The 27,579-nt window shown below is 58.7% G+C and overlaps 1 protein-coding gene across 1 annotated transcript in view; it reads left to right on the forward strand.

The window, feature by feature from the left end:
• PTPRS (protein tyrosine phosphatase receptor type S) overlaps nt 1-27,579 on the forward strand; it is a 66,416-nt gene that overhangs the window by 4,459 nt on the left and 34,378 nt on the right. The window contains exons 3-7 of the mRNA XM_040629520.1: nt 2,544-2,740; nt 8,467-8,612; nt 9,175-9,316; nt 14,507-14,695; nt 20,618-20,728. Of these exons, the coding sequence (XP_040485454.1) occupies nt 2,650-2,740; nt 8,467-8,612; nt 9,175-9,316; nt 14,507-14,695; nt 20,618-20,728 (679 nt within the window). The 5' untranslated portion in view covers nt 2,544-2,649. The remainder of the gene's footprint in view (nt 1-2,543; nt 2,741-8,466; nt 8,613-9,174; nt 9,317-14,506; nt 14,696-20,617; nt 20,729-27,579) is intronic.

Consider the following 27,579-nt stretch of genomic DNA (forward strand, 5'->3'; position numbering starts at 1 on the left):
GGGGGGGGGCGCCGAGGTAAAGCAGGAGGTCCCCCTCCTGGGGGTCCATGGTGGGCCTAGCAGCCCTGAGTGTGAGCCCCCCTGGGCTGCAGGCTTTCTGTGTGGCCTCAGTTTCCCCAGAGGCTCTCTGAGGGCCTGCCCAAGTGGCCTGGGCCCAAGCCCCCTACTCAGATGTGCCCGGCAGCTGTGTGTCTGTGGGTGGGATCGGCTGCTGTGGTCACTGTGGCCCCAGCCGGCTGCGGCTCCTTTCCCCATCTGGGGCCTCCACCTTGCTCTTGGGCCACTTTCGCTCTTAAAGGGCCCATGGTGGGGGTACCGGCTGGGGGTAAGGGGCTGTGCTCTAGGCTTCTCTTTCCCTACCTGCCCGGTCCCCGACTAGTCGTGTTTGAGTGTGTACCTGGATTGCAACTGTGCGTGCCAGTCTGTGTGTGTCCTTAGACGAGGGGGTCTGACTTCGTCTCTGTATTTACTGTCTGGCTGATACGAGTGTGGCATGCTGCCTGCCCAGCCTGTCTCCGTGGTCTGACTGTGCGCACATCTGAGTCTCAGATTCGTGCGCTCTGGTTGCCTGTTTGCAAGCCGTAGACCTCTGATCTGACTCCCTATTCGCCTACAGCCCGACGGTGTATGTGTGTCGTCTGCCTGACCACGACTCTGTGTATCTGGTCATGCTGTTTGTCTGTGGTCTCTGCGTGGACCCATGTGTCTGATCCCACCGTGCTTGTGGTCTGACTGGGTACGTGGCTTGTCTGCCCCGTGCTGACCCTGTACGTGCATCTTATCTGACCCTGGGTGTCCGAGGTCTGATTTTGTGCCTGTTGGTGGTCTCTGTGCAAGCTGTCCTTGCGTGACTACGTGTGTGGACCCATCCTTCTTGCCCGGCTGTGCGAATACGTCGGCGTCTGCGTCTGGTCTCCCTGTGTGTCTGTGGTCTGACTGTGGGTCTGTCTGTGGTTCGGGTGCAGGCATCCTTCTTTCTGTCTGGTCTGTCTGTCCATGGTCTGACTACGTGCAGGTTGAGCCCCCACCCCCACCCCTCACTCTCCCATCCTGGCTTCCCCACCCCCAGCCCTGAGCCATGACCAGGCCACCACCAGCCCAGCCTTCTCCTGGGGCCTCTCTGGGGCTGGGCGAGGTGACCGCAGCTGGGTATTTCGGGAGGCAGAATCACAGGGGCTGCCCCACCATTATATGGCACCCATCCCTGTGGTCGTGGCCTGGACCCGCCCGGGGCATGGCCTGGGGTGGGTGTGGGGCTGACCTAGGCCTCACCTCTCCCTGCCTCTCTCCGACCCTCTGCCCCGGCCTTCTGCCCCGGCTCTGGCCAAAGTGGAGATTGGGGAGGGGCTTTGGCCCCTGTAATCAGGGACTCTTCTGCCCTAGAAGAGTTTAGATTCTTGTGGGAGAAACCGACTCCTGAGTGATTAACATTCGCATGTAATTTGCAAACTGGGCTGAAGTCGTGGAGGATGATGGTCTTACTCATTTCTGAGGCTGTGGGATGTGGAATGGGTGGCGGGGGCGGGGTGGGGGTGCTTCTGGAAGAAGTGACAGCTGAGCTGAGACCCGTCACACAGTGGTGGGGGGACAGCAGTGCCGGCAGAAGGCGCAGCAGGGGCAAAGGCTGGCGGGCAGGACTGAGCTACACCTCCGTGAGCGGAGGAAGTGAGATCAGCAGGAGTGGCTTCCTCTGGGGGCAGCGGGAGCCACAGAGGCATTATAACAGGGCAGGCGGCAGGGCCGGGCAGGTGTGTTTGGGGAAGATCTGTCTGCGGGCTGAGCGGGGCTGAGGTGGGATGCAGACAGCCTGCAGCGTTCGCTGGAGCCTCGTCCTTCCGGAGGCCCAGCCTGGGCGGAGAGCAGTGGGTATTCAGAGGACCCCTGGAGCTGCTGCTCAGTCCTGGCAATCGGCGGGGGTCTGAGGTCCGGGCTCCATCAGAGTGGAGGCTGACTGATCCGCAGTCAGCTGGGGGCTGGGGGCAGTCTCCGTCCGTCGGGGATGCTGTACAAAATACCATAGGCCGGGGGCTTAGCGACAGTAGACACGCGTCTCTCATGGTGCTGGAGGCTGGGAGTCCAAGATCAAGGTGCTGGCAGAGCTGGGTTCTGGTGAGGGCTGCTCCCTGCTTCCCAGCCGGCCCTCCTCTCACCCTGTTGGAGCCGGCCCTCCTCTCGCCTTGTTGGGGCGGCAGAGGGAGTGAGGAGCCCTGTGGGATCTTTCATAGGCACTGCGCCCGTTCCTGAGGGCTCCGCCCTTGTGGCTGAATCCCCTCCCGACGGCCCTGCCTCTTAGCGCTGTCACAGGGAGGGTGGGTTTCAGCACAGGGATGTGGGGGGAGACACAGGCCTTCAGTAGGGGCTCAGCACTTCCTTCCGCCCCATCATTGCCCCATCACCCCCCCCCCGTTGTCCTACAGCCCCTTCCCCCCGGCCCCATTCCCTCTCCTCCGCCCCTCTGTGATCTCCCCCCCCCCGCTGCCTCCTCCATGAAGGCGCCCGGATTGCCCGTCTCCCCTCTCACGGTGCCTCCCTTGTCTCTGCAGACGCTGCCCCGTCTGACGCTCGGCTCGGCTCGAGGCCTCTTTGTGAGGGACCGGGGGGCCGTCCCCCTCCAGGGCGGAGGCCGGAGGCTGCAGGTAGCTGCCAAGCATGGCGCCTGCCTGGGGCCCCGGCGTGGCATCTGTTGTTGGTCCCATGGGCCTCCTCGTGGTCCTGCTGGTCGGAGGCTGCGCAGCAGAAGGTAAGAGTCTGGTGCGGGCCGCGTGGGCGTCCGCGTCCGTGTTTACGTGTGCGTGAGTGCACGTGCCCCCACCTCCTCCCCAGGTCCCTGGTTTTGCCCGGCAGAGCCTCTGTGCTCCATGGAGGAGGCGGAGCAAAGTGCTCACCGTGCGCCGGTCCTGGGAGGCTCAGAGGCCAATAATAACGACGGCATTAAAAGCAGTAACGGGAACGATGATGATGATGATGGCTGTTTCCCCAGCATCAGCTCTGTACCTTCGCCTGTGTCACCTCCCTCCAGCCTCCTAACACTGAGCCGGCCGGTTCCATTACCTTCCGCATTTCGCAGTGAGAGAAACTGAGGCTCAGAGGGGGCAGGGACTTACTTGAAGTCACGCCTTGAAGCCACAGAGTTCCCCTTCCCTTGCCACACATAGAAACACCAGGGCCTGGGGGGGCAGATACACGGGCAACCAGACCTTCCCAGGTGGAGCCCGGAAAGGCTTCTTGAGAGAGAAGACATTGGAGCTGGGGCTTTGTGGGTGTGTAGGAGTTCGCTGATGGAAAGAGCATTACTGGTGAAGGGGCTAGCCTGCGGAAAGGCCTAGAGGTGAAGAAAGGGGTTGGTGTAGTTTGGGGTGGGCAAGGCTTTGTTTCTGGCCGTAACATGGAAAGGATGAGGGTCCTTTCCCTCATCCTGGGCCCAACACCAAGACTGAAGCTACCACGGGGGGCCTAGAGGAGGCGTCACTCAGGCCCGTGGGGACACACAGGGTCAGGCCAGCAGGAAAGAAACTGGAATCTGTAGTTAGTCTGGGTTTGAATCCTGACTTTGCCATCAACCTGCTGTGTGACCTTGGGCCAGTGACTCAGCCTCTCTCAGCTGCCGTTTCCATCTTGACTGAATGAGACTCAGCACAGATCCACACCCCCGCATTCCCGTGGCAAAGACACGCGATAATGCTGCCTGGCACACAGTAGGCCCACAATCCCATGCTCCCATGAGCACAGTAATTATGGCTGCTGGGTGAGAACACCAGAGACGTGCACGCTGGCCTTAGCGGTTCGTGCTTTACCCTGTTTTCGTGTTGTTTTTTAGTAGATGCCTAACACATTCAGATCAACCACCACAGCCTGATGGGATGAATGCTGTTCTCATTGTTCCCATTGTACAGATGGGGAAACTGAGCCACAGAGAGGTTTCATGGCAGCCAGGAAGTAGCCACACTAAGATTTGAACCCGGGCCGTGTGGTGTGAGAGCCTGGGTCCCTGACCATCACACCACACTGCCTCCGGGACAGTAGCCAGCCGCGGCTGGGCTGGGATCCGTACGGTCACTTCCCCGAGCCTGTGCCTTCCGGGGCTCTGTTCCCCACGTGGGAACAGCAAGGCGAAGGCGACAAGCATTTGAACATTTCATTCATTCATTTAATGCAGGATCAGATCGTTCACTGGGAAGGGACATCCTGGGCACTGTGGGGGGGGGTCAAGCAGCATTCCTGACCTCACCCACTCCATGCCAGGAACTACCCCCAGTCGTGATGACCACAGACGTCCACAGGCAACAATGTCTCACCCCCACCCCCTGAGAGTGAGAATCGCTGGTTTAACTTACACTGATTGAATAAATAATATGTGTACTCCTTTGACATCTTACTCTAGGGATAATTACCAGCCTTGGGGAAACTGAGGCTGCCAGAGCCGGAGACCCATTGTGGTTGAGGGGGGACCACAGGATTTGGAGACTGCCCTGGCCTGGGTTTAAATCCGGGCTCTGTCGTGTGACCACAGCGACTTGTGGTCTCATTCATTCAGTGAGTCTTTAATAAGTACCTACTGTGTGCCAGGCACTGGTTTAGCCACAGGGAATGAAGCAAACATCCCACCCCTTTACGGAGCTCATAATCTAGCAAGGGAGAAGCACTAAGTGTGTTGGCTGGTGGACATGCTGGTGGACTTGGCTGGTGGGGATGTGGGTGTGAGGGGAGGGTTGGGGGCTGCATTTTAAAGGCGTGGGCGAACATCAGGGAAGGTCGCAGTGAGGTGGCCTCTGAGCAGAGACCTAAAGGAGCTGAGAAGTGCACCCTGTGGGTATCTGGGGGAAACTCCCAAGCAGAGGGAACAGTATGTGCCAAAGCCCAGGGGCAAGACCCAGGGTGTTGGAGGAACAGCCAGGGCGCCCGTGTGGCTGGAGCAGAGTGGGTGAGGGGGAGAGAGGGAGGAGGGAAGGGTAGGGAGGGGCCGGAGCAGGTCGTGCAGGGCCTTGGGGGCTTCAGAGAAGACTTGGGCTTCTGCCCCAGGGAGGTGGAAGCCCTGGAGGGGCGGTAGGCAGAGGAGGGCAGGACCGGGCTCAAGTGCTCACCGGCACCCTCTGGTGGTTGTTGAGGGGAGTACAGACCGGGGGCAAGGGCCTGAGCTGGGGGACCAGGGCGCCGGTGAGGACGCTGGTCCAGGCGAGCAGAGAGGGTGACCCAGGATATTAGCACCTGGTGTGCAGCTGGAGCAGGCCCAGTGGGTGCCCCTGCAGTGAGCCCTGGAGTTATGATTGCTGTGTAGCTTTAGGTGCTGGTACTGCCCTACACTCAACCCCAGGTCTGCATCTTGCCTCCAAAGGCAGGTCTGTGTCACAGGAGCTCCGTCCTTGGGACCCACCACGATTTGCACGGCCAGCTTCAGGGAATGACCCAGGCCCTTGGGGAGCCACAGAGGGTGGGGGCCATTGGGCCACAGAGAGCCCAAGTGGGCAGCTGAAACCACCAGCCAGCGCCAAGAGGAGCGATTTCATCTTTAGAAAGGGCTTTGGGTCCTGTGGGGCCTTCCCAGGATGCCGTGGGGCTGGCCCAGGCGGGGTTGGAGGGGACCGGAGGGTGGGTCTCCGGCGCTGCAGAGTCCAGAGTGGAAAAACAGAATCCGGGCCAGGGCTCTCCCAGCCTCCATGCTGGTGGTATCACCGCTCGGAACGAAGACAGGGAGACCCCTGGGGCACACTTTCAGGATGAGGACCCACAACCCTATTTATCGAATGTGCCCTTTCCGGGGGTAGGTCGCTGGATCCGGGCCCGTGGAATCCTAGCTCCCATCTGTCACGAGCTGGGTGACCCTGTGCACGTCTCTCACCCTCCCTGACCCCTGGTTTTGCTTCTATGTGTCCCAGGTGCAGGAACAGTGCTGAGTGCCACCTGGCCCAGGACAGACGGGACGGTGGCTCCCCACAAGTGACTGCCATACCCAGGGCGTCTGTCTTGTGTCGGGGTCCCTTTGCCAAGAAGAGGAGGGGAGGGTTCGTCCAAAGGAGAGAATCCAAGTGTCCACAGGATATTTTCTAATGGGGTGCAGTGAGGGGACAAAGCTCTTCCAGACTGTCTGCGACCCCAGGGCCACCTGGAGATGGGCTGAGAAGACGTCCGCCCTGCAGAGACGGGGAGCCCAGGAGCAAGTGGGCTGTTTCACTGGGTCCAGTGTTAGGTGGGCGTCAGGGGTCACCAGAGAGGTGTGGTGGGGTCCTGGCGACCCCGTGCCCACCCTGAGCGGCACATAACCAGTTATTTCGGCCCAGCATGAGCAAGGCTGTGATGGGGGGTCCCCAGGCAGCGGTGAGGACCAAGCAGCTCCTGACCCAGCGTGTGGTCATCTGAGAAGGCTCCCCAGGGGAGGTGCTGGCCTCGCTGAGGTGGAAGCTGCCAGATGAAGGGAGGAGGAAGGGACTCCCGCAGGAAGGAACAGCAGGGGCTCCCGCTGTCTCCTCCCCCGGATGGGAGGGTGCTGGGGGCGTGTCCCAGCTCCGAGTCATAAACAGGCAGCTGGATGCCCCCCGGAGCTCGCTCCTGCCCTTCCTTCCAGGGCCTCCCAAGAGAGGATTTCCCCCTAAGTAAGAGCCCTGACCCGGCCACAGTGACTTTCCTCCGTGACATCGGCTGGGGACGCGCATGGCCTGGGTCACCATTCCTGAGGCTTGCAGGAGGGGCCGCCCAGGCAGGCAGAGCCAGGGAGGCAGGCCCAGTGCAGGGCTCAGCGTGCAGCAAAACATCCCCGTCAGCCCCAAGGCCTGGAGGTGATAGGAGCCTAAGACTTGCGCCTGTGGACAGAAAGACCCGGGTTCAGATGCGGGTGCTGTCGGGTCTGGGCCACATGGCCTCACCCAAGCTTCTCCACCCTGAATCCGCACAACGTGAGAAACCACCACGGCTCCGCAGGGAGCACAGGACTTGAAGGAGGCCGCACGGGCCTGCTCGCAGTGGGTCTACAGATTTTCAGAAGAGACGGACCACCAGTAAAGTCGCGCGTGGTCACATCAGTGGGAGCAGAGCCTTGAAGAGGGGAGGCGAGGCCACTGGGATGGGCTCCCCGTTTTGTTCAAAGAATTATTTGAAGAATTTCTATTTATCTTTAAACAGCTGAAAATCTCAAAAAGGTACCAAGTAGGAGGCCTCTTCCCCTCCCCCTCCCCGTGTCCAGGCACCCCATTTCCCTCTGGGGCGGCCTTTACTTCTCTGCATGCGCACACACGCTCACTCCGTGCGCCCCCCGCCCTGTTTTTCTCTGTCCCCCACCCCCCCACCCCCGTTTTTCTTTTCCCACAAACAGTAACATCCGCTGTACTCTCTACCCCTCACTGTTTTGCGTCTTACAGTTTCTGGATCTTGCTGTTCCTGCCCTAGTAGTTAGGAAAGCCCCCTCATCCCTTTGTGCTGCCCAGCATCCCACTTCGGGGTGCCCCGGGGACATGGCGTCCGTCCCCTTTTGTTGGGTAGCTAGGTTGTTTCCTGAAGGACCTCGCCAGCCCACCGCAGCCCTTGAATCTGCCGGTGAGAACCTCAGGAGTCACCGGATTGCCTTCATGGGCTCGGCTGTAGCATCAGCGCGAGTGGAGGTCCCCTATCGCTTGGGCCGTTCAGCAGTAGCTGAGAAGACTCAGTAAGGAGAGAGCACTGGGAATGTGCTTTCACGGACGGCAGCCTGTCCACGTGCAGGGTAGCGGCTGTCGGGGCTTAAAGACCCCGCCCGCCCCACTCGAGACTGTCCTGGAGAGTTAATACTTCATATGTCTGGGAGCGGCCGAGAATGTGGGCTCAGGAGCCAGCCGAGGTCCAGTTCCGGCTCGGCCCTCGGGCGGCTGGCTGTGTATGTCCAAGGAAAGGCTTTGCCTCTCTGTGCCTCAGTCTTGCATGTGTCAGATGGGGACCCTGGGGCCCCGTGCTCAGCGCCATCAGAGGGTCACATATTACTGAACTACCCCGCGGCATACACTAGGCACTCAGTAGGTTGTCAGCACCGTACCCCTAGGGAAACGGGATCAGCGTTTCTGCGCTCTTGCCTCCAGCGCTGGCCCCTCGCGTCTGGACGTCTCCCATGGATTCAGAGGCTGGAGCCCAGGGTTTGAATGTGGGCTGGGACCTCAGATCCCTTGGTCACCCCCTGCTTCCCTGTTTGATGCCTCAGTTTCCCCATGTGTCCCACTAGGGGATTATCTCCTTGCAAGTCTTTTCCGGGCCAAGGACCCTCCAGGGTTTGGCTGGGCACCCCACGGGGGGCTTCTAGGCGCTAAATCTAAGGACCCCGGAGTCTTGGGGGAGGGCTCCCTTCCACCATCCTCTGTGGCCCCTATGAGGCTGGAAGCACGTGTGAGCATGTGTGGCTGTGGTCTCAGGGGTGAGCGTGGGGAGGGAGGGCGTGTTTGCATGGCCCTGTGGGCTGCTGGCCTCACGCCTGGGCCCACCAGACCCTTCCTCTTCCTTCTCTATCTCCAGAGCCCCCCAGGTTTATCAAAGAACCCAAGGACCAGATCGGTGTGTCGGGGGGTGTGGCCTCCTTCGTGTGTCAGGCCACGGGTGACCCCAAGCCACGGGTGACCTGGAACAAGAAAGGCAAGAAGGTCAATTCCCAGCGCTTTGAGGTGAGTCGGGGGTGAGGGGAGATGGTCTGGGGCCAGCACCCCCTCCCCAGACGGGGCCACAGCGGCTCAGCCACGCTCAGCCGCAGACGTCACAGAAACGTCTCCCGGGCGAACGCTGGCGGCCAGGCCAGGCTGCCACCCTCCGTGGCCTGGGCAGCTCTCACCCCTTCCCCTGCCATGCGCCCCACCTGCCTGCGCAGTTGAGGGCCCAGCCAGGCTGGGTTGCTCTGCTGGCCGTGTGCTGTGTGGCCTCAAGCAAGGCCCCACCCTCTCTGTCCCATCTCTCACACGGAGCCTCCGCACAACTCCATAACACGGACACGATCAGACGCACACGCATCTAGGGCCAACGTGCCTTCACACGCCTGTCACAGACTTGCCCGTGCTTCTCACACACCCACATACACACAAGCCCTCCTACTTGCACAGACCTGGGCCCGGTTTCTGCCTGCGGTGCGTTCGCACAGGACGCCCATCCACATGGACAGTACAGCCCCCAGCTCCCCTGCCAGACACCCCGGGGACCTCAGTCTCACCCTGCTCTCTCCCCTGCCCGTGGCAGACAATCGAGTTTGACCAGAGTGCGGGGGCCGTGCTGAGGATCCAGCCGCTACGGACACCCCGGGATGAGAATGTGTACGAGTGCGTGGCCCAGAACTCCGCTGGGGAGGTCACGGTCCATGCCAAGCTCACTGTCCTCCGAGGTATTGGGCTCCCTGGGGTGGGGGTGGAGGGGAGCCGGGCCCCGGGCTTTTGGGGCAAATACTAAAAGAATCATTAAAGATCTTGCTTTAGATTTTCTCTCTGGGGGACCTTGATCTCTCTTCCCCAGCCTGTTAACACCAGTGCTGCCCTGAGCCTGCCAGTAGGGATTTATGGAGCCTTTGCAGGAAGGAGCGGTGTGAAGGGACTAGCGTCATCCGTTTGTCATCTTAATCATTCTCTGATTAGAAGAGCCTGATCCACCTTGAACCGGTTCACGTAATAAAGAAAATTTCTTGATCTGTGTAATGAAAAGTTCTGTGGACGAGGTAGCTTCAGGTTCAGCTAGATCCAGGAACTCCTACGGTGTTCTTAGGTCTCACCCTCTCTCTGCCTCTGTGTTTATTTTCTTCCATACTGACTATGTCCTAGTGGGATGACCCTCAGTAGCTCCAGGCTTGCACGCCGCCACCCCAAAGAGAGAACCAGGTGATCCTGCCCGGGTTGGGTGAGATGGCCATCCCTGAGCCACTTACTGTGGCCAGAGGAACAAATACTCCGATTGGCAGGGTCCTCCCTGGAGTCAGGGGTGTGTCAGCCCACACAGACAGGGTCAGCAAGGGGCGGTTCCCCCAAAGGGACAAAGGAGGAATAGATAGGTTGGACAGGCGCAAACATCTGCCCACTACCCTCCATGCATTCACACAGATCCTTCCGGAACACTGCTTTGCTGGGCTGTTGGCTAGCGTCGCTGGGGCGGGCTGGGGGCACCGGGAAATCACATTCTCCTTGTAAAACAGCACCCTTCAGGCAGTCCCGCCACAGACCCCCTACCCACCCAGCTGCCCCTCCTGCCTGCTCTGTGGCAAGGGCGTTTTAGCCTCTGTGAGCTGTGTGACCCTGGGCAAGTTAATAAACCTCCGTGAGCTGTGGTTGCTCACCTCCCTAGTGGGGAATAACAGTGGGGAATAACGAGGCTCACTGGAGGGGTAGTCATGTGATCCAGGTAGGTGGAGCATGCGCAGGAGAGGCTGGGGCTTCTCCTGAGGGCCCAGGCCCGAGGGCTTGGCGAGCTTATTGTTCGCACTCCCGAGTTTAGTGGGACGACTGGCACCAGCCGTTCTGTGGCGTTCTGTGGCGCCCGGGGTGGCATTCTTCAGCCTCTTGTAGGGCAGCAGAGCCGGGGTGGGCGGCACTTTGGCCCCGGGGGCACTTGGTCTCGGACCGTGGGTGCAGCCTGCACGGGGTCCCTCCCTCGGAGCGCTCTGCCCATCCCATCTGTTTAACAAGAGGCCCCTTAGTTTCATCCGTGCTGGGTCCTGGAGCAGGTCCTGCTGGGGGAGGGAGGGGGGAGGGGGAGGGGCAGGGAGCCGGCTCGGCCAAGCCCGCCCCGCCCCGCCTCTTCCCAGCAGATATTCTTGCCCTGACCTTTCCTGGGCACAGACGGAACAGCCTGCCTCCCGCTGCCCCGTGCCAGCCTCCATTGTAAGCGCTCAGAGAGTTAAAAGGACATGCTGTGAATCTATTAACCGCCCAGTCGCTGGGAGTCTGGGAAAGATCCGTCTGTGCTCCCTGCCCCATCAAGGCCTCCTTGGCTTCGCTCTGTTCTCGGGCCGCCTAGAGGACGTGGTGTTTGGGCTGGATGCCCAGACCGGAGCCTTTGACCCAGGAGCGCCTGTCCTCCCGGCGCCCCCCCACCCGGGCCCTGAGCCCCGGGGTTCTTCCCGCCGAGCAGGGAAGGACTAGGCTGTTGGGCCCCGCTCTCCCCGCCTCCCTCCCCCTCCCTCTGATTGTGGACCCTGCGCACGCCTCCCGTGCTGTTGTTTTAATTAAACTCCGAGGAATCGGGCACAATGTGGTACGCGATGAACATTTTTGTTTAATTAGGAGCTCTCGGTACCGTCGGGCAGCCGCAGCCTCCCCCAGTCCCCGTGCACGCCTGCTCCGCACGCGGCTGGCTGCCACCCACACGCACTCACGGGGACCCCCGAGGGCCGCACACACATGGGAGGTGCTCACGTATGAGCGCGCGTGGGGCGTGGATGCGTTCTCGGGTGACAGGCGCGCACGTGCCAGCTTAGAGCGCCAAGAAGCGAGGCCCAGTTGTTTTGGCCTTAACCTCCAGTGACATCATGGGCAGCCAATCAGAACCACCTTTGGGGTTCAGGCCTCAGGCCCAAGAAGAGCAAACAGGGCCTGACCCACCTTGGACAGGGTCCAGCCACCCCCTCAGACTCCAGGAGGTCCAGTCCGGGGGTTGTGGGTTCCTCAGCTGGCCCCTCCCAGCTTCCTTTGGGCTTAGCTGGACCTGGGTACAAATCCTACCCAGCCTGGCCGTGTCCTGGCTGTATGACCTGGAGCAGCTGTGTGTCTGTCTGAGCCTCAGTTTCCCCCTCTGTGAACTAGGTGCCATCTTTGAGGAGGACATAGGAATGCTGCTGTGGAGTGCCTGGTACATGGCGTTCAGGACTTGGGACTGGGGCCATTTGCCCTCCATGCACCCCTGGACCAGGACCGCAGCTCTCGTTCCACTGGAGGAATGGGATGGTGCCGTCCCTGCTTGCCTCTCCCCTGCCCCGTCTTGGCCTCCTGTCCCTCCCCCACCACCACGGTGTGCCTGGGGCTCTTGCATGGTGGTCTCTCGCCCACCTCTTCCCCAGTCCCCCAGTCCCGTGCCCCAAAGCACTCACCATGCCCACTGACCCTTCTGGGCCTTTGTAAGCAAATACCTGGGTAGTGTTTCCCTTCACACAGGTAGCAGCATCGTCTGTTCCGGAAGATAGCAAACTTTTTCTGTAAAACGCCAGGGAGGAAATTTTTTGACTCTGCCGGCCAGTCTCTGTCCCAACTTCTCAGCTCTGCTGTCGTAGCTAGAAAGCGGCTGTAGATGACATGGACACAGAGGGGCGTGGCCGTGTGTCAATAAAACTTTATTAACAAAAACAAGCCAAGGGCCGGGTTTGGCCTGGGGGACGGTAGTTTTTGATCCTTTGTCTATAGCATCTTTCACTTTGAGCCCTGTCCACTTAGCGGTGTGTCTGGACTTTGTATCACATCCCATGGGTGGCCCGGCGTGTAGCTAATGAATCCCTGTTGACAGCTGGTTAGGTTGTCGCCAGCCTTGTGCTGCTCGGAGCCACTCTGCATTCCTCCTCCGGTGCACGGCACGTAGAAACCGTGGATGTGCAGCTGGGGGTCAGGGGTCTCTGGCAGGTGGCCCCAGGGCACCACCCTCCCCCCCCACCCCGTAGGGTTTGTACCACCCCCGTTCCCTCCTGTGTGCCTTCAGTTTCACCAGCCCCCACACGTGATTAGTTTTGTTGTCACTTGGCCATCAGGGATGGGGTGGGGACCGCATGGGTTTGCCAGGGCTGCTGTAACCAAGTCCCACCATCTGGGCGGCTTAAACGACATATTCTCTCCCAGTCCTGGGGGCGGGAAGTCTGAGACTGGGGTGTCGGCGGGGCCGGTTCCTCCTGGGGCCTCACTCCTAGGCATGCAGACGGCTGTCTTCTTCCCCTGTCCTCACGTGCTCATCCCTCTGCACGTCTGTGTCCTCGTCTCCCCTCCTTGCAAGGGCACCAGTCAGATTGGATTAGGACCCGCCCCGGTGACCTCATTTTAATTTAATCACCCCTTTAAAGACCTGATCTTTACATTCTGAGGTTCCGGGGGTTTGGGCTTCAATATGAACTTGGGGGGGAGGCTCCTTTCGGCCTGTAATGGGGTGAGTGGCTGTTAAAATCACACGGCGGAGCCTGGTCCCTGGCCCTGGGGAATCCTTCGTCCGTTGCGGATGACAGGCTAGACTGGAGCTGGGGGTGTTTGGGGTCAGAGCAAAAGGCACCTGGACTCCAGGTGCTGGAGAGGGAGAGTGGAGGTGGGGGAGCAGGTGGGACCCTTTGGGAGGCCCCCGAGTTTCCTCCTTTCCCTGGCGAGACTCCAGCTCAATTAGGCCACAGAGTCCGGTAAGGTTCTCAGGCATACGAATGAAGGCCACCTGCCAGTTAGCTGGCCTGCTCATCACCTCGGCCCATGACCACGTTCCTGCCGGGCCCTGGACGTCAGGCTGAGGGCCTCCAGGGAGAGGGGCATTTTCTCCTGGTGGCCCTCCCACCCCCTTTACTGCAGAGGGAAGCTGGACCTTGCCAGTGAACGGGGACACTGAGGCCTGGAGGTGTGGTGAGACTCTCGTGGGTTAACAGCAACTGGAACTGAGCTTTTCACGCATTTATTGAGCACCTACTGTATGCGAGGCCCTTCTTGGGCAGTGGGGACGTGGCAGCGACACATGTACATCATGACAGAGTTGGACAGATGTTCTGGGGTCCAGGAGGATGTATAGCTCGGGTGTGTGAGCCAGCCTGAGGGGACGTGGATGCGTAGACAGGGGCCGAGGGGGACGCAGGAGGGAGCTTGATGTCTCTGAGGAACAAGGAGGTCTGTGTGGCTGAACGGAGACACGGTGAGGGTGGCTCGAAATGGGGCTGCCGAGGCTGGCGGGGCAGCGGTGGGCGAGGATCCTGGGTCCCCCCGGGGGGTGGCGAGGACCACAGCGGAAGGCGTGCAGCACGGAGTTAGTGGGCTTCGGTGTGTGTGTGTGTATTTTTAAAACGGGGGTAGGGGCAGAGGGGGAGAAAGAATATCAAGCAGACTGCCCGCTGAACACAGAGCCCCACGAGGGGCTCGACCCACGACCCTGAGATCACGACTTGAGCTGAGATCGAGAGTCGGACGCTTCACCAGCTGAGCCCCCCCAGGCGCCTGTGTTTACGTTTTACTAGCTCTGGATGCTCTAAAGGACCCCCAGCGTCTCCCCCACTGGGCGCTGCTGATCCTGGGGCTGGATCGTTCTCGGGGAAGGGGGTGCATCCTGGACATTATGGGGTGTTGAGAACATCCCCGGTCCCCACCCCAGGTGTGACCATCAGAATCACCCCAGACCTTTCCAGTAGCCCCCTGGGAGGCAGAGTGGCCCTGAGTGAGAAGCGCCGGTCTGACCTAACCCCCCCCCCACCCCCCGCAGCACGCCCTCCCGTGGGAGTAATCCCCCCACGCGGCAAGCAGGAAGCAGGCCATAGGAGCTGCCCCGGCCAGGCAGGGGCGGGACCCAGCCACCACCACCCCCGCCGCAGGGTCGGCCATGTGGCAACGGGGCCCCCGCCCTGTTCTTCCCATGTCTCCACCCTCAGAGGACCAGCTGCCCCCCGGTTTCCCCAACATCGACATGGGCCCCCAGCTGAAGGTGGTGGAGCGGACACGGACAGCTACTATGCTCTGTGCTGCCAGTGGCAACCCTGACCCTGAGATCACCTGGTTCAAGGACTTCTTGCCTGTGGACCCCAGTGCCAGCAACGGGCGCATAAAGCAGCTGCGGTCAGGTGAGCACAGGTGGCTGGGAGGATGCGGGAGCCATGGAGGGCAGCGGGGGGAGGGTGGCATCTCCAGGGCCAAGCCCTGAGGACTAATGGGAGACAGAAAGGCAGAGGGGATGTGTAGCCATAGGGAGGGCATTGGCGTGGGGAGAGTATCTTCAGAGCTGAGCTAGAAGCGATATAATGGAGCGTGGACAGGCAGGGATAGTGGGGAGCTATGGCAGATGGTAGGAGGGGAGTGTGTCCGTGCACGAGTGGGGTTATAAGGGACCCTGGTGTGCACAGTGATGGGAGCTACAGAGATCCCAGGGGCAGAGTGTCTCCAGTCCCCAAGCAGTGCAGTCCTAATGAGGCACAGATGTTGCAAGTGATGGAGAGCCACAGAAGTGGGGGGTATCTGCAGTGCCCCCGCAGTGGGGACACAGTACGGTTCAGACAGGCGGAGGTGAGGGGGGGCCATGGAGAGTGGCAGGGATGGGCGTCTCCAGTGCCTCACCACTGAGTATGTAATGGGGCACAGATGGTCAAGATGATGGGGAGGCATGGAAGGTGGTGGAGGGAGAGTGTCTTTCCTGCTGAAGCAGTCGGTCTGTCCAGTGAGGATGTAATGGGGTCCGGACACGTCAGAGGAGAGGGGAGATGTCTAAGGCAAAGGCAAGAGAGTATTTCCAGTGCTGCTGCAGTGAGCCTTTCTGGAGCAGGTAGGAGGCCTTAGACAGGTAAGGTAATGGGGAGCCATAGAGAGCTGCAGGGAGAGAGTGACTCCAAGACTGAAGCACTAAGGACGTGACGGGGCACAGACAGGCAGTCCAGCTTGTTTGTCCGGGCCCCGGCTGGGCCAGAGCACCAGGCCTTGGCCACCTTGGGATGGGTAGTTCCACGGTTGTGTCTCGGCCTAGCGCCCACGTGCCCCATCTGTGAGTCTGTCTGTCTCGGGGGCTGTGTGTGTGTTATGTCAGTTGTCCCACTGCTTCATGACAAGTCCACATGTGCCTGTCTGGGCTCGCTGTGCTGGCCTGACCCGCTTCCCGTGTGCGGCTGAGCCGCCTGCACGTGGGTTCGCCTTCTCCCTCCCGGAGCAGAGCTTGTCCACCTGCATCTTGGCTGCACATTGACCCACGTTACTGTCCCTCCCGGTGCGTGCATATGTCTGAGGCCACGCCCCCGTCCCCATGTGTGCAGACACATGGTAGGGATGTGCCCCCCCCGTGCGCTCCCGTGTGTCAGTCCACTGTGATTACACATGTTGGGGTACACCACTTTGTTTTCTTTCCCCCCTTCCTCTGAGGACCCCCACCCTGGAGCCAGCCCTGCCTGAAGGCCTCCCAGTTGTTCTTAATGCCCCCACTCACTGCCCGGTCTCATCCTCTGACTGGTCCGTCTGCCCGTCCTGTTTTCCATTTCTGCCCAGCGAAGAGCCAAGCTCTGTGAAGGGGCAGAGTTTCTTCCCTGGAGAGATGGGGACCTTGCCCCGGGGGGAGAGAGACAGCCTTCCCCCTCCTGTGCTGTCAGAGGATACTTGCAGCTGGGGGTTCAGTGGGGGGATGATAGCCCGAGGATCCAGTTGCTTCCCTGCTGGCTTGTGCCCTCACGGCCCCGATAGAGAGAGCTGACGGAGAGCACGGACCCCGGGGCCCAGGCACCTGGGCCAGCATCTGCTGTGTCCTAGAGCAGGGCTTTTCCTCTGGGGCCATAAAACGCGCCTGCTCCCTGGCACTGGTGTGAGGGGCTTGAGACGGAATGCCTGGCAGGGACTAGGTGCTCAGCGAACATCAGCTGCTTTATCTGATTATTATTCTGACCTCCCCTCCCTGCCCCGCCCCAGGGAGGATACAGGCTTTTATATAACACCCATTAATGATCCTGTTCTCTTTTCTTGTCCCTCTGTTGTAAACGTTCAGAAACCTTTGGTAAGTCTCATTTGTTCCCCACGTCAACAACTAACGTCCCCTCTTCGTTCCCCTCCCCCCGCCCCCTCCCCCCCCAGACTAACAGCCACTGTGACAGTAACGGTGATCCACTCCACGTGGCATGTTTACTAACGACCCCCCTCCCCCACCAGCCACCCAGCCCTCCTCCATCAGGCATCAGGGGGCTGCAGAGAGAGGAGCCCAAGAGGAAAAGAGGAAAAAGCACAAGGCCACAAGGGGCCAGTCAGACCCCAGAAGAGGGGTTAAGGGGAAATTAGGGGAATCCTAGAGGTAGTGGAGTTTTGCACCTAATAGTCCCCCAGCCTTGACACTGCTGGAAAATGAGGAACTTAGAGAAGCTTGGGAGCTGGGTCTGAGGGGAGAGAGGACTTCTCCAGCTGGGCTGGCACTGGGTACTTCCTTCTTTTACCAACATCCAGCCTGAATCCCCTGAAACCAACTGCTGGGCTAATTCATACTAGAGTGAGAATGACTGATGTTGGCCCATGAAAGTTCCTTCTCCTCTTCCTCGGGTTAAGCAGTAGACCCACCTTTAATACCTAAGAGGTATATTCTCTCCTCTCAATATAGTGGCCTTGGGGGCCTCGTCAGGTTGAGGCTTCTGTAAGAAGTAATACAGAGGTCTAGAGGCTGGAGACCTGGGTTCAAAGCCCACCCTGCCTCTGACTCATGGTGTGACAATTCGCTGGCCCCTCTGGGCATCCATTCGCCCATCGGTTTGCCTATGCCTTCCCAAAGGACTTGCGTTCTCTCACTCTGCCCTGGCCTTGGGATCCCTGGGGCCCCCTTGTTCTTGGAGGGGTTCTCAGCTGTCCATCAGCAGAGAGAGAGGGTTCCGGATCTATCCCAGGAAGATGAGCTGGGGGTATACATCTCTAAGCCATGACTGCCTTTTGTGTGCGTCCTGAGTTGTCCCCTGCCACCAGCCCCCAGGTCGACATGACATGCAGATCGCCCTTTCCTCTTTTCCTTTTGGAGGTTAAGGAGATGGGAGGGTCCTCCCTCCACCCTCGCTCCCCTTTCGCTGCTCTCCCCTGTCCCTCTTACTTGGCCTGTCTGTAACACCTTCCCTTTGCTTTATTAATGCCCAGCCCTTTGGCGCTAACCCCTTTCCCCCGTCTCTAACAAGACTCCCAAGACCCTCCTTGCTCCCTGTCCCTTCCAAGAAGGAAAAAACAAAGGGAGGTCCGTGACCTCCCTCCCTTAGCCCAGAAGGAAGGCAGCCAACAGGGCCAGGCCAGGCCATAGACCTCCCTGGGCCATAGGGACACCCCTGAGACCAGGCTAGAGGGGCTTCTGGACGCAGTCCCTCCTTCCCCAGGAGACTACCGCCTCTTGTGGGAAGCCTTCCTGACTGACAAGCCCTCAGACCCTGCCCTGCTCCTGCAGGGTCCATAGGCTCAGGGCTGGCTCAGTCCCCTACCCCCTGGGGGCAGAGTGGACAGGCCTGGCTCGTGGCCCAGCCTGGCCTCCCTGGGGCCCCCCGGCCCCCCAGGACTGCCTTCTGAAATTCACCTGACTCTCTCTGCTTCCCTTACAGAAAGCACTCCGATCCGAGGTAAGAGGCTCCTCCCTCACCCACCCACCCACTCACGCTCTCTCTTACTGCCCACCTGGCCCCCCAGGCTCCATGGGGGGCTACACCCAGGCCCCTTCCACATATTTCCCCCTTGCCACCCTGCCCAGTGTCTGTCCAGTCTCTGTGTCTGTGTCGCTGTGTGTGGCTGGGGGGCCAAGTGTGGCCGTGACTGCCCCTCAGGCCACCTGGCTGCAGGGAAGGGGCCGTCTCCTCAGGAAGGGGCAGTGCCTCCCATGCCCCCCCAGAGCTCTGGGAGCCAGATTCTGATCACTGCTCTGTACACAGGCCTTGTCTTTCTCCAGCCTCATTCTTCTCGTCTCTAAAATGAGCGTGCAGAGGGGGCCTTCTGGCTCTGCTGCTCCTTTTGACCTGAGGGTGCAGCCCGAGGGAGCAGAGAGTCAGGCAGTGTCAAAGGCCAGCCCCTAGTGCTGACTGCAATAGACTAGAATAGGCCTGGGTGGGAGCCCTAGGGAAGAGTCAATGTCTAGTCCTGGCTTTGCCACGGAATGCTGTGTGACCTAGAGCAGGCCCCCTGCCTTCTCTGGGCCTCCACAGTAATGCCTGCCTGCCTGATATTCAGAGCCTTGAGATTGGGGGAAAGTAGGAAGTGTGGGATATGGGGGAAGAACCTGCCTCCGTAGCCCCCCAAGAAGCTAATCTGGGGTCCTGATTTGTGGGTCCATGTCATGTCTATGGAACAGCCAGGAACAGCTGGGTAGAGGGGTCTTCTTGGGAGCTTGGACTGGATTTTTGGACTCCTGGTGCCACGAACTCATACCTATGATTCAAACACACTTGGAGATGTTCACTCATCTTTCGTTCCCTCGTGGTCAACAAGCATGTGGGTCCAGGCCTGTGATTCAGACACACTCGGAGATGTTCACTCAGTTGTATTTAGTTATGAAAACGAAAACTTTGATCCAGGCCTTTTATTTCAAACATACTTGTGGAAACATTTGCCTCGTTTTTATTTACTCGTGGGTGTTCAAATATTGTTTCAGGCCTGTAATTTTAAACACAGGGAGGGGAAACCAGCCCTATTTTCCTATATTCATAGGCATTAAGACCTTTGATTTGGGCCTATGATTTTAAGGATACTGGAGAAAATTGGCCTCTTCTTTAAACTTTTATTCACTCACGAACAACAGATTGTTTGATCCTGGCCTGTGATTTTCAAACACACTTGTGGCACTTCAACTTCAATTTTATTTGTGGGTATTAGAGGTTTTCATTCAGATCTCTGATTTCAAACACTCAAAAAGTTTCCCCGTTAACCCGAGAGTACCGTGGACCTGGGTCTAGGGCCGTAATTGCAAACACACTTGAGGAAATTCATTTGATTACTCATCAGCACCAGGATCCTGAATCCAGGCCTGTGGTTTTAAAACAGGTGGGTGAATTCAGACTTGCTTAGATGACATTAGGGGAATCCGTGGGAAATTCAAGCTCCTCTTCAATTAATTTCAGGTACAGGGGGCTTTAATCCCAAGTTTTTTTGTTTTTGTTTTTTTAAAGATTTTTTTATTTTATTATTTGACAGAGATAGAGACAGCCAGCGAGAGAGGGAACACAAGCAGGGGGAGTGGGAGAGGAAGAAGCAGGCTCATAGCGGAGGAGCCTGATGTGGGGCTCGATCCCATAACGCCGGGATCACGCCCTGAGCCGAAGGCAGACGCTTAGCCGCTGTGCCACCCAGGCGGCCCGATCCCAAGTTTTTTTATTTCAAACATACTTGATGCATACCGGTCTCCACATCCTTTACCTTAGCTAACGTGAGAGGTATCCCAGTCCTACAATTTCAGTTCGTCTTAAAGAAAGGCAACCTTGTCTCTCTTTATGGGCACTTCAGGCTTTGAGACCTGTCATTTCAAACACACTCAAGGAACCCAGACCCATGTTCATTTACACATGGGCACTGGTGGAAACCAGCAAACAACCACCGGCTTTCTGAACTTGCACATTTCTTGTGGCTCCCCCGAGGGCCCGGGGTCTCGCAGACGGCTGCTGTGGGTGGTGAATGCCAGCTCANTCTTTCCCTTTTGCCTGGAGAGCATCACTCAGTGCTTTTGCAAACATATCTCCATGGCACGTACCTCTCCACTCTGGAGTTAAACCTGGCGGTCATTTCTGAAGCACGAGCCAGGCATCCACCTGGTGTCCCGGTGGAGGACTTGCGGGGGACTGCAGTGTGTTTAGGCTGGTGTTGGGCTAGGCTTGGAGCAGGGGGGCGGGGGGCAGGGGAGACGAGCGAGGGAGCCCCCAGCCCAGCCAGGGTTTCCAGGCTAACTCATCACTTTCGTCTGCCTCTCTCTGGCCCAGACAGAACAAGAGACAGGCGGAACGGGGCTCTGGGACAGCCCACCCAGCCCAGGCCCAGGCCCTCCCTGACTGGCCAGGCTCTCTCCCCTCTCCCCACAGGGGCCCTGCAGATTGAGAGCAGTGAGGAGACGGACCAAGGCAAATATGAGTGCGTGGCTACCAACAGTGCCGGCGTGCGCTATTCCTCACCCGCCAACCTCTACGTGCGAGGTAGGGAACGCCGTATCCAGGTCAAAGGCAGGGACCCGTCCTGTCCTGTTCCCCCTCCCTCCTTGGGCTCACAGCCTCCGGGCTCCCCTGTTCCCTGCAGACCCGAGCAGGAGGGCCCCCCACCCCCTGGTCACAGCAGGACCTTGGGTGAGGCGGCACCCCTCTCTGGACCTCAGTTTCTTTACCTCTAAAATGGGGGCTGCTTACACCCCCCGGCCCCATGCCTGTGACAGATACCCCGTGGGCTGCAGGACTTGGTGGGGAGGCAGGAGGGAACGGGGCAGGGCCAAGGGGGTCAGTCTTGGGCCCACAGGGCTGGGGGAGCCTGCAGGCCACTGCCCCGCCCGCCCGCCCGCCCGCCCATCCGAGTCGGCTTCTGTGGTGTGTCGTGCCGTGCCCCCCCTTGCTGTGTGCTTGCTTTGCTTCTCCAAACTCCGTGGCCTCTCGTAGCTCCCTGCTTCACCCCCCCCCAGCGCCCTCAATCTGAGAGCTGGGGGGGGGTCTTTGAGGCCGCCCCCCGCCGGCCCCTGCACCTCCGGCTGTCCCAGAGCCCGGTGCTCGTTGTCTCCTAGTCACCCTCAGGAAAGGACTCGTTCCGGCCCAAGCGAGGCCGAGGCCACGGCAGGCACGCAGGCCTGGGGCTTGGCACCCCATCAGGCTGCGGCAGGCACGGCACGCCAGCGAGGCCTGTCGCTCTCGTCATGCCCGGAAGCCCGGGTCCTTGCCCCAGTGCCCCCCGCCCCCGCCCCCCAAGGCAGCCCTGGGGAGCGTCTACACAGACTTCCTTCTCGGTCCCTTGGTGTCCCCTCAGAGGCGCCGGGGGGCTCCCCTTGTCCCCAGAGACCTGGGTTGACCCCTCTCATTCCTGTGTTGGTTCTCTTCAGTTCTTCTAGAAATTTTAATCTGCCTCCTCCTCCTCCATTCGCTCTCCTCCCTCTCCCGCCTCCCAGTGGCTGTTTCTTATCAGATTCTTGGTAGAAACAGCTTCTGCTGCCAGGAAACAGGGCCCCCTTCAAGCCCCAGGGCTGCCCTGATTGGCTCTGTATACTTGACTGCACCCACACTTCTCCGGGCCTCAGTTTCCCCCGCGCGAGGCACCACGCCCCCGCCGTTTTCCAGCTGGGAGGCGGGGCAGCTCCTCCCTCCCCCACAGACCCTGCCTGCTTGGTCCCCACCAGGCACAGCCCCACTGGCCCCGAAGCAGCTCCTTGGTTCTGCACTTTGGGTTTGACATCTTGTCTCTGAGGAGGAGGCCACGTGGAGGGGGGGGAACGGGGGCGCGGGCGCGAGGGTGGGCAGGGGGCACACACCGATCCACTGCCACGGCACCTCTGGTGAGTTATAGCGCGTCCGTGACTCCAGCTGACTGGTCTTCGTCTAACCTGCTTATTTCTCTGCAAACACGTGGGATGGGGGTTTGTAAGTCTGGCAGGGTTCAAGGAGAGAGCGTGGACAGCAGGCATGGGGTGGGGGGGAGGCCTCTAGCGAGGGTGCGACGAGGGAGGGGGACCCCCGTGTCCTCAGCCCCCTGGAGGTGGGGTCCCCAGCATGAGCCTCTGATCTTTTGGGGGTCCAACCTCCCAATCTTTGCCTGGGTCTCAGATGCTCCAGAAATGAATTTAAAAAAAAAAAAAAAAAAGTGGAAGACGATTGTAATATGTCAAGAAAAAAAAAGGTCATTGCTGTTCTTTTTTATTTTTTAATTTTAATTTTTTTTTTTGGTTTAAAGAAAAAAACAACAAACTATTGCAGCTTTTAGCCTTGGGAAGTCCTCTTTTTACTCTCTGTATCTCCCCTATTTTTTCTCTTCTCCCCATGTCATTGTGTTCTGCATCAAACCCCCTTTACATCCCTCAGAGCTTCGAGAAGGTTGGTGTGTTTTTTTCTTTTTTACTTTCTTTACCCACATTTTTACATTCTGAAAGTGACACGCACACACACGACACACACACAGACACGCACACGCGCGCACACACAGACACGCACATGGAAAACAAGAGCAAAAGAACTAATAAATAAATAAAGAAATAAATGACGGAATACGAATAGTCAGCACAAAGCGAACAAAACAAAACAAAAAACCGCCAAGCGAGAGCAAAAACCCAGAAAGACACGAAAATTTCAGCCGCGCCCAGCCCGGCCTAGGGCCGGCCGCACACATGCGATGCTTGCATTGTGGTCGCCTCTATGCATCCGTTGGTAATGTTGTTGCTAAGTTTTTTGCACTCCTCGTCGTCATGGTAACTTGGGCCTGATGCATGCCGGGAGAATGTAAAAATTTCTCTGCATGCCACTCTTGTCGGTTTGGTTTGGTGAATTCCCAGCGCCTTCTGTTGGAGTGTTTCTCGTCTCCTGTTCTGTTTTTCTCCTTTGGTTTCCTTTGTATTTCTTTCTTTCTTTTATTTAATAATTATTACTATGATTTTGGTTTTGTTTTGTTTTTGGGGGGAAAAAACCGATCAGTTCGTTTTTTTTTCCCCCTCCCATCCCCGTTCACCCGGTCCCCTTCTACCCCAAAGCGTTTCGTCTTTGGTTCTGTCTCGTGTTTCCGTGCTATTTGGTTTCAGTTTCTTGGGCTGAGCTGTTCTGTGGTTGTTCTTCCCAAACGCATTGTGATTTAAAAGCCAGTGTTCCTGTCCCAGCTACCATCCAGGAGGGCGGTAGGGGTCCCACAGCTGGGATGCTGGGGCAGAAAGTGACCGCCCGGGTGCAAGGGCACAAGGGAGGTGACATAGACAGATGGTGGGGTGTGTGGGGAGAGCAGCCCCATTTGCCTGGCCTTGCTGGCCAGCCCCCTCTTCCCCAGAGCTGGCGCCTCAGCCCCGCAGCGCAGCCATGTTGGAAGGGGGCTTAAGCAGGCATGTTCCCGTCTTTCTGCCTCAGCATGAGACCACCTCCCACTCCCCCAAACGACCCAGAGAACAGGCACTCAAAGCGCAGCTAAATGGGCAACCAGCCTTTCGAGGTGTTGGTCACGAGAGCCGCAGTCCAAGTTGAGAAGTGGCTGCCTTACGTTGGATGACACGTGCTTGGCACCTAGACAGCTCTCAAGATGGCAGCTGGTGTGATGCCTTTGGCATCCTGGCTGGGCACAAATACAAAACTGTCAGAAAATGTAGCATGACTGACTTTGGAAGAAATATGCAGGCAGTTAGCCCACCCTTCAGTGCTATGCCTCCGCCTCCCAGGCGACGTTGGCCACTCCCTCCACCCCCTCACCTGCTCTGGCCCCAGTCACAGGCGTCTTGTCCAGCAGCACAGCACGGTCACTTTCTGAGTACCTAAGCATCAGAACTGTGGAATTCTGGAGAAGACCCAGGGGAACTTTGGACGTAGCCTCTCTCCCCGGTTCTCCCACTGCCTGCCTCTGCCTCTCTTTCTCTCTCTCTTTCTCTCTCTCCCTCTCTCTCCCTCCCTTTCTCTCTCTTTCTCTGTCTCCACCCTCCCTCCCCCATCAAAGTGTCTCTCTCACTCCTGCAAACCTTTGGAGATTCAGAGATGCACACTCCCATTTTCTGCTCCCTCCCTAAAAAAAGGCAAGCCCTTGAGAATACTACTCCAACCCCAAATTAAAAAAAAAAAAAAAGTTCATTTAGATTTCTAGCCCCCGGACCCTCAGCTGACTACCCAATGTAGGTGGTAGAGGAGAGGCCAGCCTGTTGGGGCCACTGTTTTTCCCCTCTTGTCCCTCACCTTCCTTCCCTAATCTCCCACTTCTTGGGAAGTCTGGGGCCAAGTTGGCAAGAGGACTTTAGAAGCAGTAAGAGGAGATGGCTTTCTCCTGTCTCCTTTTTAACCCAGGGTGAGAGCTGCCAGGCCGACCCCCAGAGGAGCTCCAAAACATAGAGGAGAGGTCTCCCAGCCCCTCCACCAAAACCGGGTCGCAGTGAATTGGAGCTGAGAGGTGGCCGAGGGTCTTGGGCTCCGGCCCACCTGGATTCAAACCCCGCCTCTGCCCCTCCCTGGCTGTGTGACCCTGGGCTAGTCACCTGATCTCTTGGGGCCCCATTTCTGCATCTGCGCAAGAAGGGTCGTCCCTGCATTAGCTCACAGGGGAGTTGGGAGGATTCCATTGAGCTAATCCACGCCCAGGTGGCCCATGCGGCGCACGGCGTGTAAGCGATCACTAGTGGGATAGTTGTGGAGCAGGAAGGAAAGAGTCCGAGCAGTCACTTCCCTTCTTTGGGGACCTCGTCTGGGCCATTACGTACTCCACAGATCCGTGGTTTGAGTGAGGTGGCTACGGCAAACTGCTCTGCAAAGAGTTGCAGGGCAGAAGTGAATTCATTTGCTCAGATCTCATTTTCGCTGGTGCTTTTTCTGAACCCATCCCATGATTTCATTTTCTCCTGGTCCCAACCCAATTCCTGTGAGATTAGTGGCTGCCCTAGAGTCACATCTTTCATCTTGCCCCCCTGTCATTCTGCCAGGGAGTTCGGTGGCCACAGAGTCCGAACAGGCGAACAACAGGCCCAGCTTGGGTGCTGAGTTACCTTGCACAGAAGCACCAGCCCCCCAGAAGGGGGGGCACCTGGCACGTTCGGCCCTGAGAGCTACAAGCCATTACGTTGTTGCTGGGCAGCCTGGCCCAAGAGCCGGCTGCCAGGAGTCCCTACCCCCAGCTGAACTCCTTTAATTCCCCCGTCACCAGCTTCTGCTGACCTCGGGTGGTTCGGGGGGCGGGCTGTTCAGTCGCGGCCCTTCTCCTCTTGAAACGGATCTCTGAGATGCTAAGGGCCGACGTCAAAACCGAGCCCAGTGTTTAATACAGCTGGTGATGCCACTTCCAGGACTCCCCTGGGGAAGAGGCAGCTCAGGCTTTTGACAAAGGGGGTAGCTGATCAGGTTACATTCTCCCTGGCTGTTCCTTTTCTCCTTTGTCTCTTTAACGTTGTAAGGCTTTAGGGTCTCGCTTTCGGGGCTAAAGGTGGCGCCTTTACCACTGGTCCAGCGACCTAGCATCATTGATGCGCAGGACCCAGTTAAATGATGTGTCACCCACCTGAGGGTGTGAGAGCTGCGGGGAGAGCTCGCAGCGAGCCGGAGGCATGGGGAAGAGCCGTCTGCCTTCCAGGGACTCAGGATGCCTTTAGGGTTTGGGAGGAGGTCAGATGGGGCTGGGATACTTTAGTGACAAGTCTCGAATCCTGAGCTCAGGAACGGGACTCGATGCCCAATGCCTATGGTGGGTCTAGATTGCCCCGATTTCCGGGTGTTCCCCGGAACCATCTCTGTGACCCGTCCCCAGGCCTTTGCAGATCAAACCATGCCATGGGATTTGTATGGGACAGATGGTTTTTAAAATTAACTCTCTGACACCCAAGCCATGTCAAATTGGCGGGTATGACCGCTAGGCGTTCTCCTTACTTCCAGCCCCACCCCCACCCCCAAACAGGAGTAGATACAGATATTGGGCCCGGAATTGCCCCCCAACACTCCCGTATCTCCAGAAAGATTTGCACTGGGGTGTGTTGGTGAGCTCCCCAGTTCCTGCTGATCATACCTGGCCGTGCCTCCCCCTGCCCTGCCCCCAATGCGCCTGACATGACCCTGACAGGACCCAGCCCTTTTCCTCATCCTACCCTCATCCCAAGGGGAGAGGGGGCTCCAGGTGGGACGGCAGGGAGGGGGCGTTCTGCAGGAACACTGAGCTCTAGAACCTCTCGCCTGCTGCCTGCCTCACACCCCTTGCATTGCTGTTTCCTCTGTTCTGGGGGGGGAGGGGGAGGGGAATATTAGATTACACCTTGTCATTTGGAAAGCCCCACGTCTCTGGCGGCCACAGCGAAGGGGGGATGAGGAAGAGTCATTCGATTGGCAAGATGTCATCCCATTTTCTGCTAGAACCAAAAAAAAGGGGGGGCAAGAGAGAAGGTACCAAAAAAGGAAAAAAGGAGAATAAAATTAGTATCGATAGTGCAGCAAAATGTCCAGCTAAAAATGCTAGCAACTTGCCGAGGCCGCTGGTCAGCCCATGGGCCGGGGTCCAGCCAGGTCCCTCCAGGCCTTGCACGCTATCTCGATGGCGGAGGGAGCTGGCGGTGGGAGGGCGGAGGCGGGATGGTGGAAAGGGGGCAGGAGCAGGAAGATGCCCAAGGCAGGCCACGGGGCAGTACCCCTCCTCCCTGGGCCACAGGCTGGGGTTCAACGGAGGGGCTGAGAACCGGGCTTTGGAGTCAGGCTCGGACCCCCTCCCTTCCCTGGACAGGTGTAATCTAAGCTTCAGTGAGCCCGTGGGGGCTGCAGAACTTCTTGGCATCTCTCCCCCATCCTCCCCACCTGCATCCTCATTTTGGAGTCTGGAGGAGCACCCAGCAGCTCCTCTTACCCCAAAATGCCAGGCAGAGCTCCCCCTCCCTCCCTTGGAGCTGCGGCTTGCCGAATCGTTGAGATGTCTGACACTGTCGAGTTCCCTACCTAGTGCTTCAACCAGATCACCTCACTTTTGAGTTTCCCCTCACCCCTCCCCACCCTTTCTCCCCTGAACCCCCTCCCCCTTTTGGTTTTTGAGTTTCTGCCTCTTCCTGCCTGGGGGAGGGGTCGTCTCCCGGTTGCTTTGACGGTTTTTGAGTTGTTTTTCCATGTGAATCGGGGTTTGAAGCAACCCACCCCCCCTAACCTGCCACCCCCCACCGCCCACCCTCCTGACCCCCTCACCCATGCGGGTCCTCCCCGCTGGGACCCCCGGCTACTCGGTGACGAGAAGAGCTGGAAACGAGAGCCAGCTGGAGCGTGCTGAGGACCAAGGCTGGTGTGGTCCCCTTATAACCTGCCTGGACCCTCCATTCAGGTCGGTAATTGGGGGCGGGGGTCCCGCGGGGCCACTCCGTCCTGTGGGCTCTGCACCCACC

This window comes from Ursus maritimus, unplaced genomic scaffold, assembly GCF_017311325.1.
Source record: "Ursus maritimus isolate PB19 unplaced genomic scaffold, ASM1731132v1 scaffold_14, whole genome shotgun sequence".
Taxonomy (NCBI): Eukaryota; Metazoa; Chordata; class Mammalia; order Carnivora; family Ursidae; genus Ursus; species Ursus maritimus.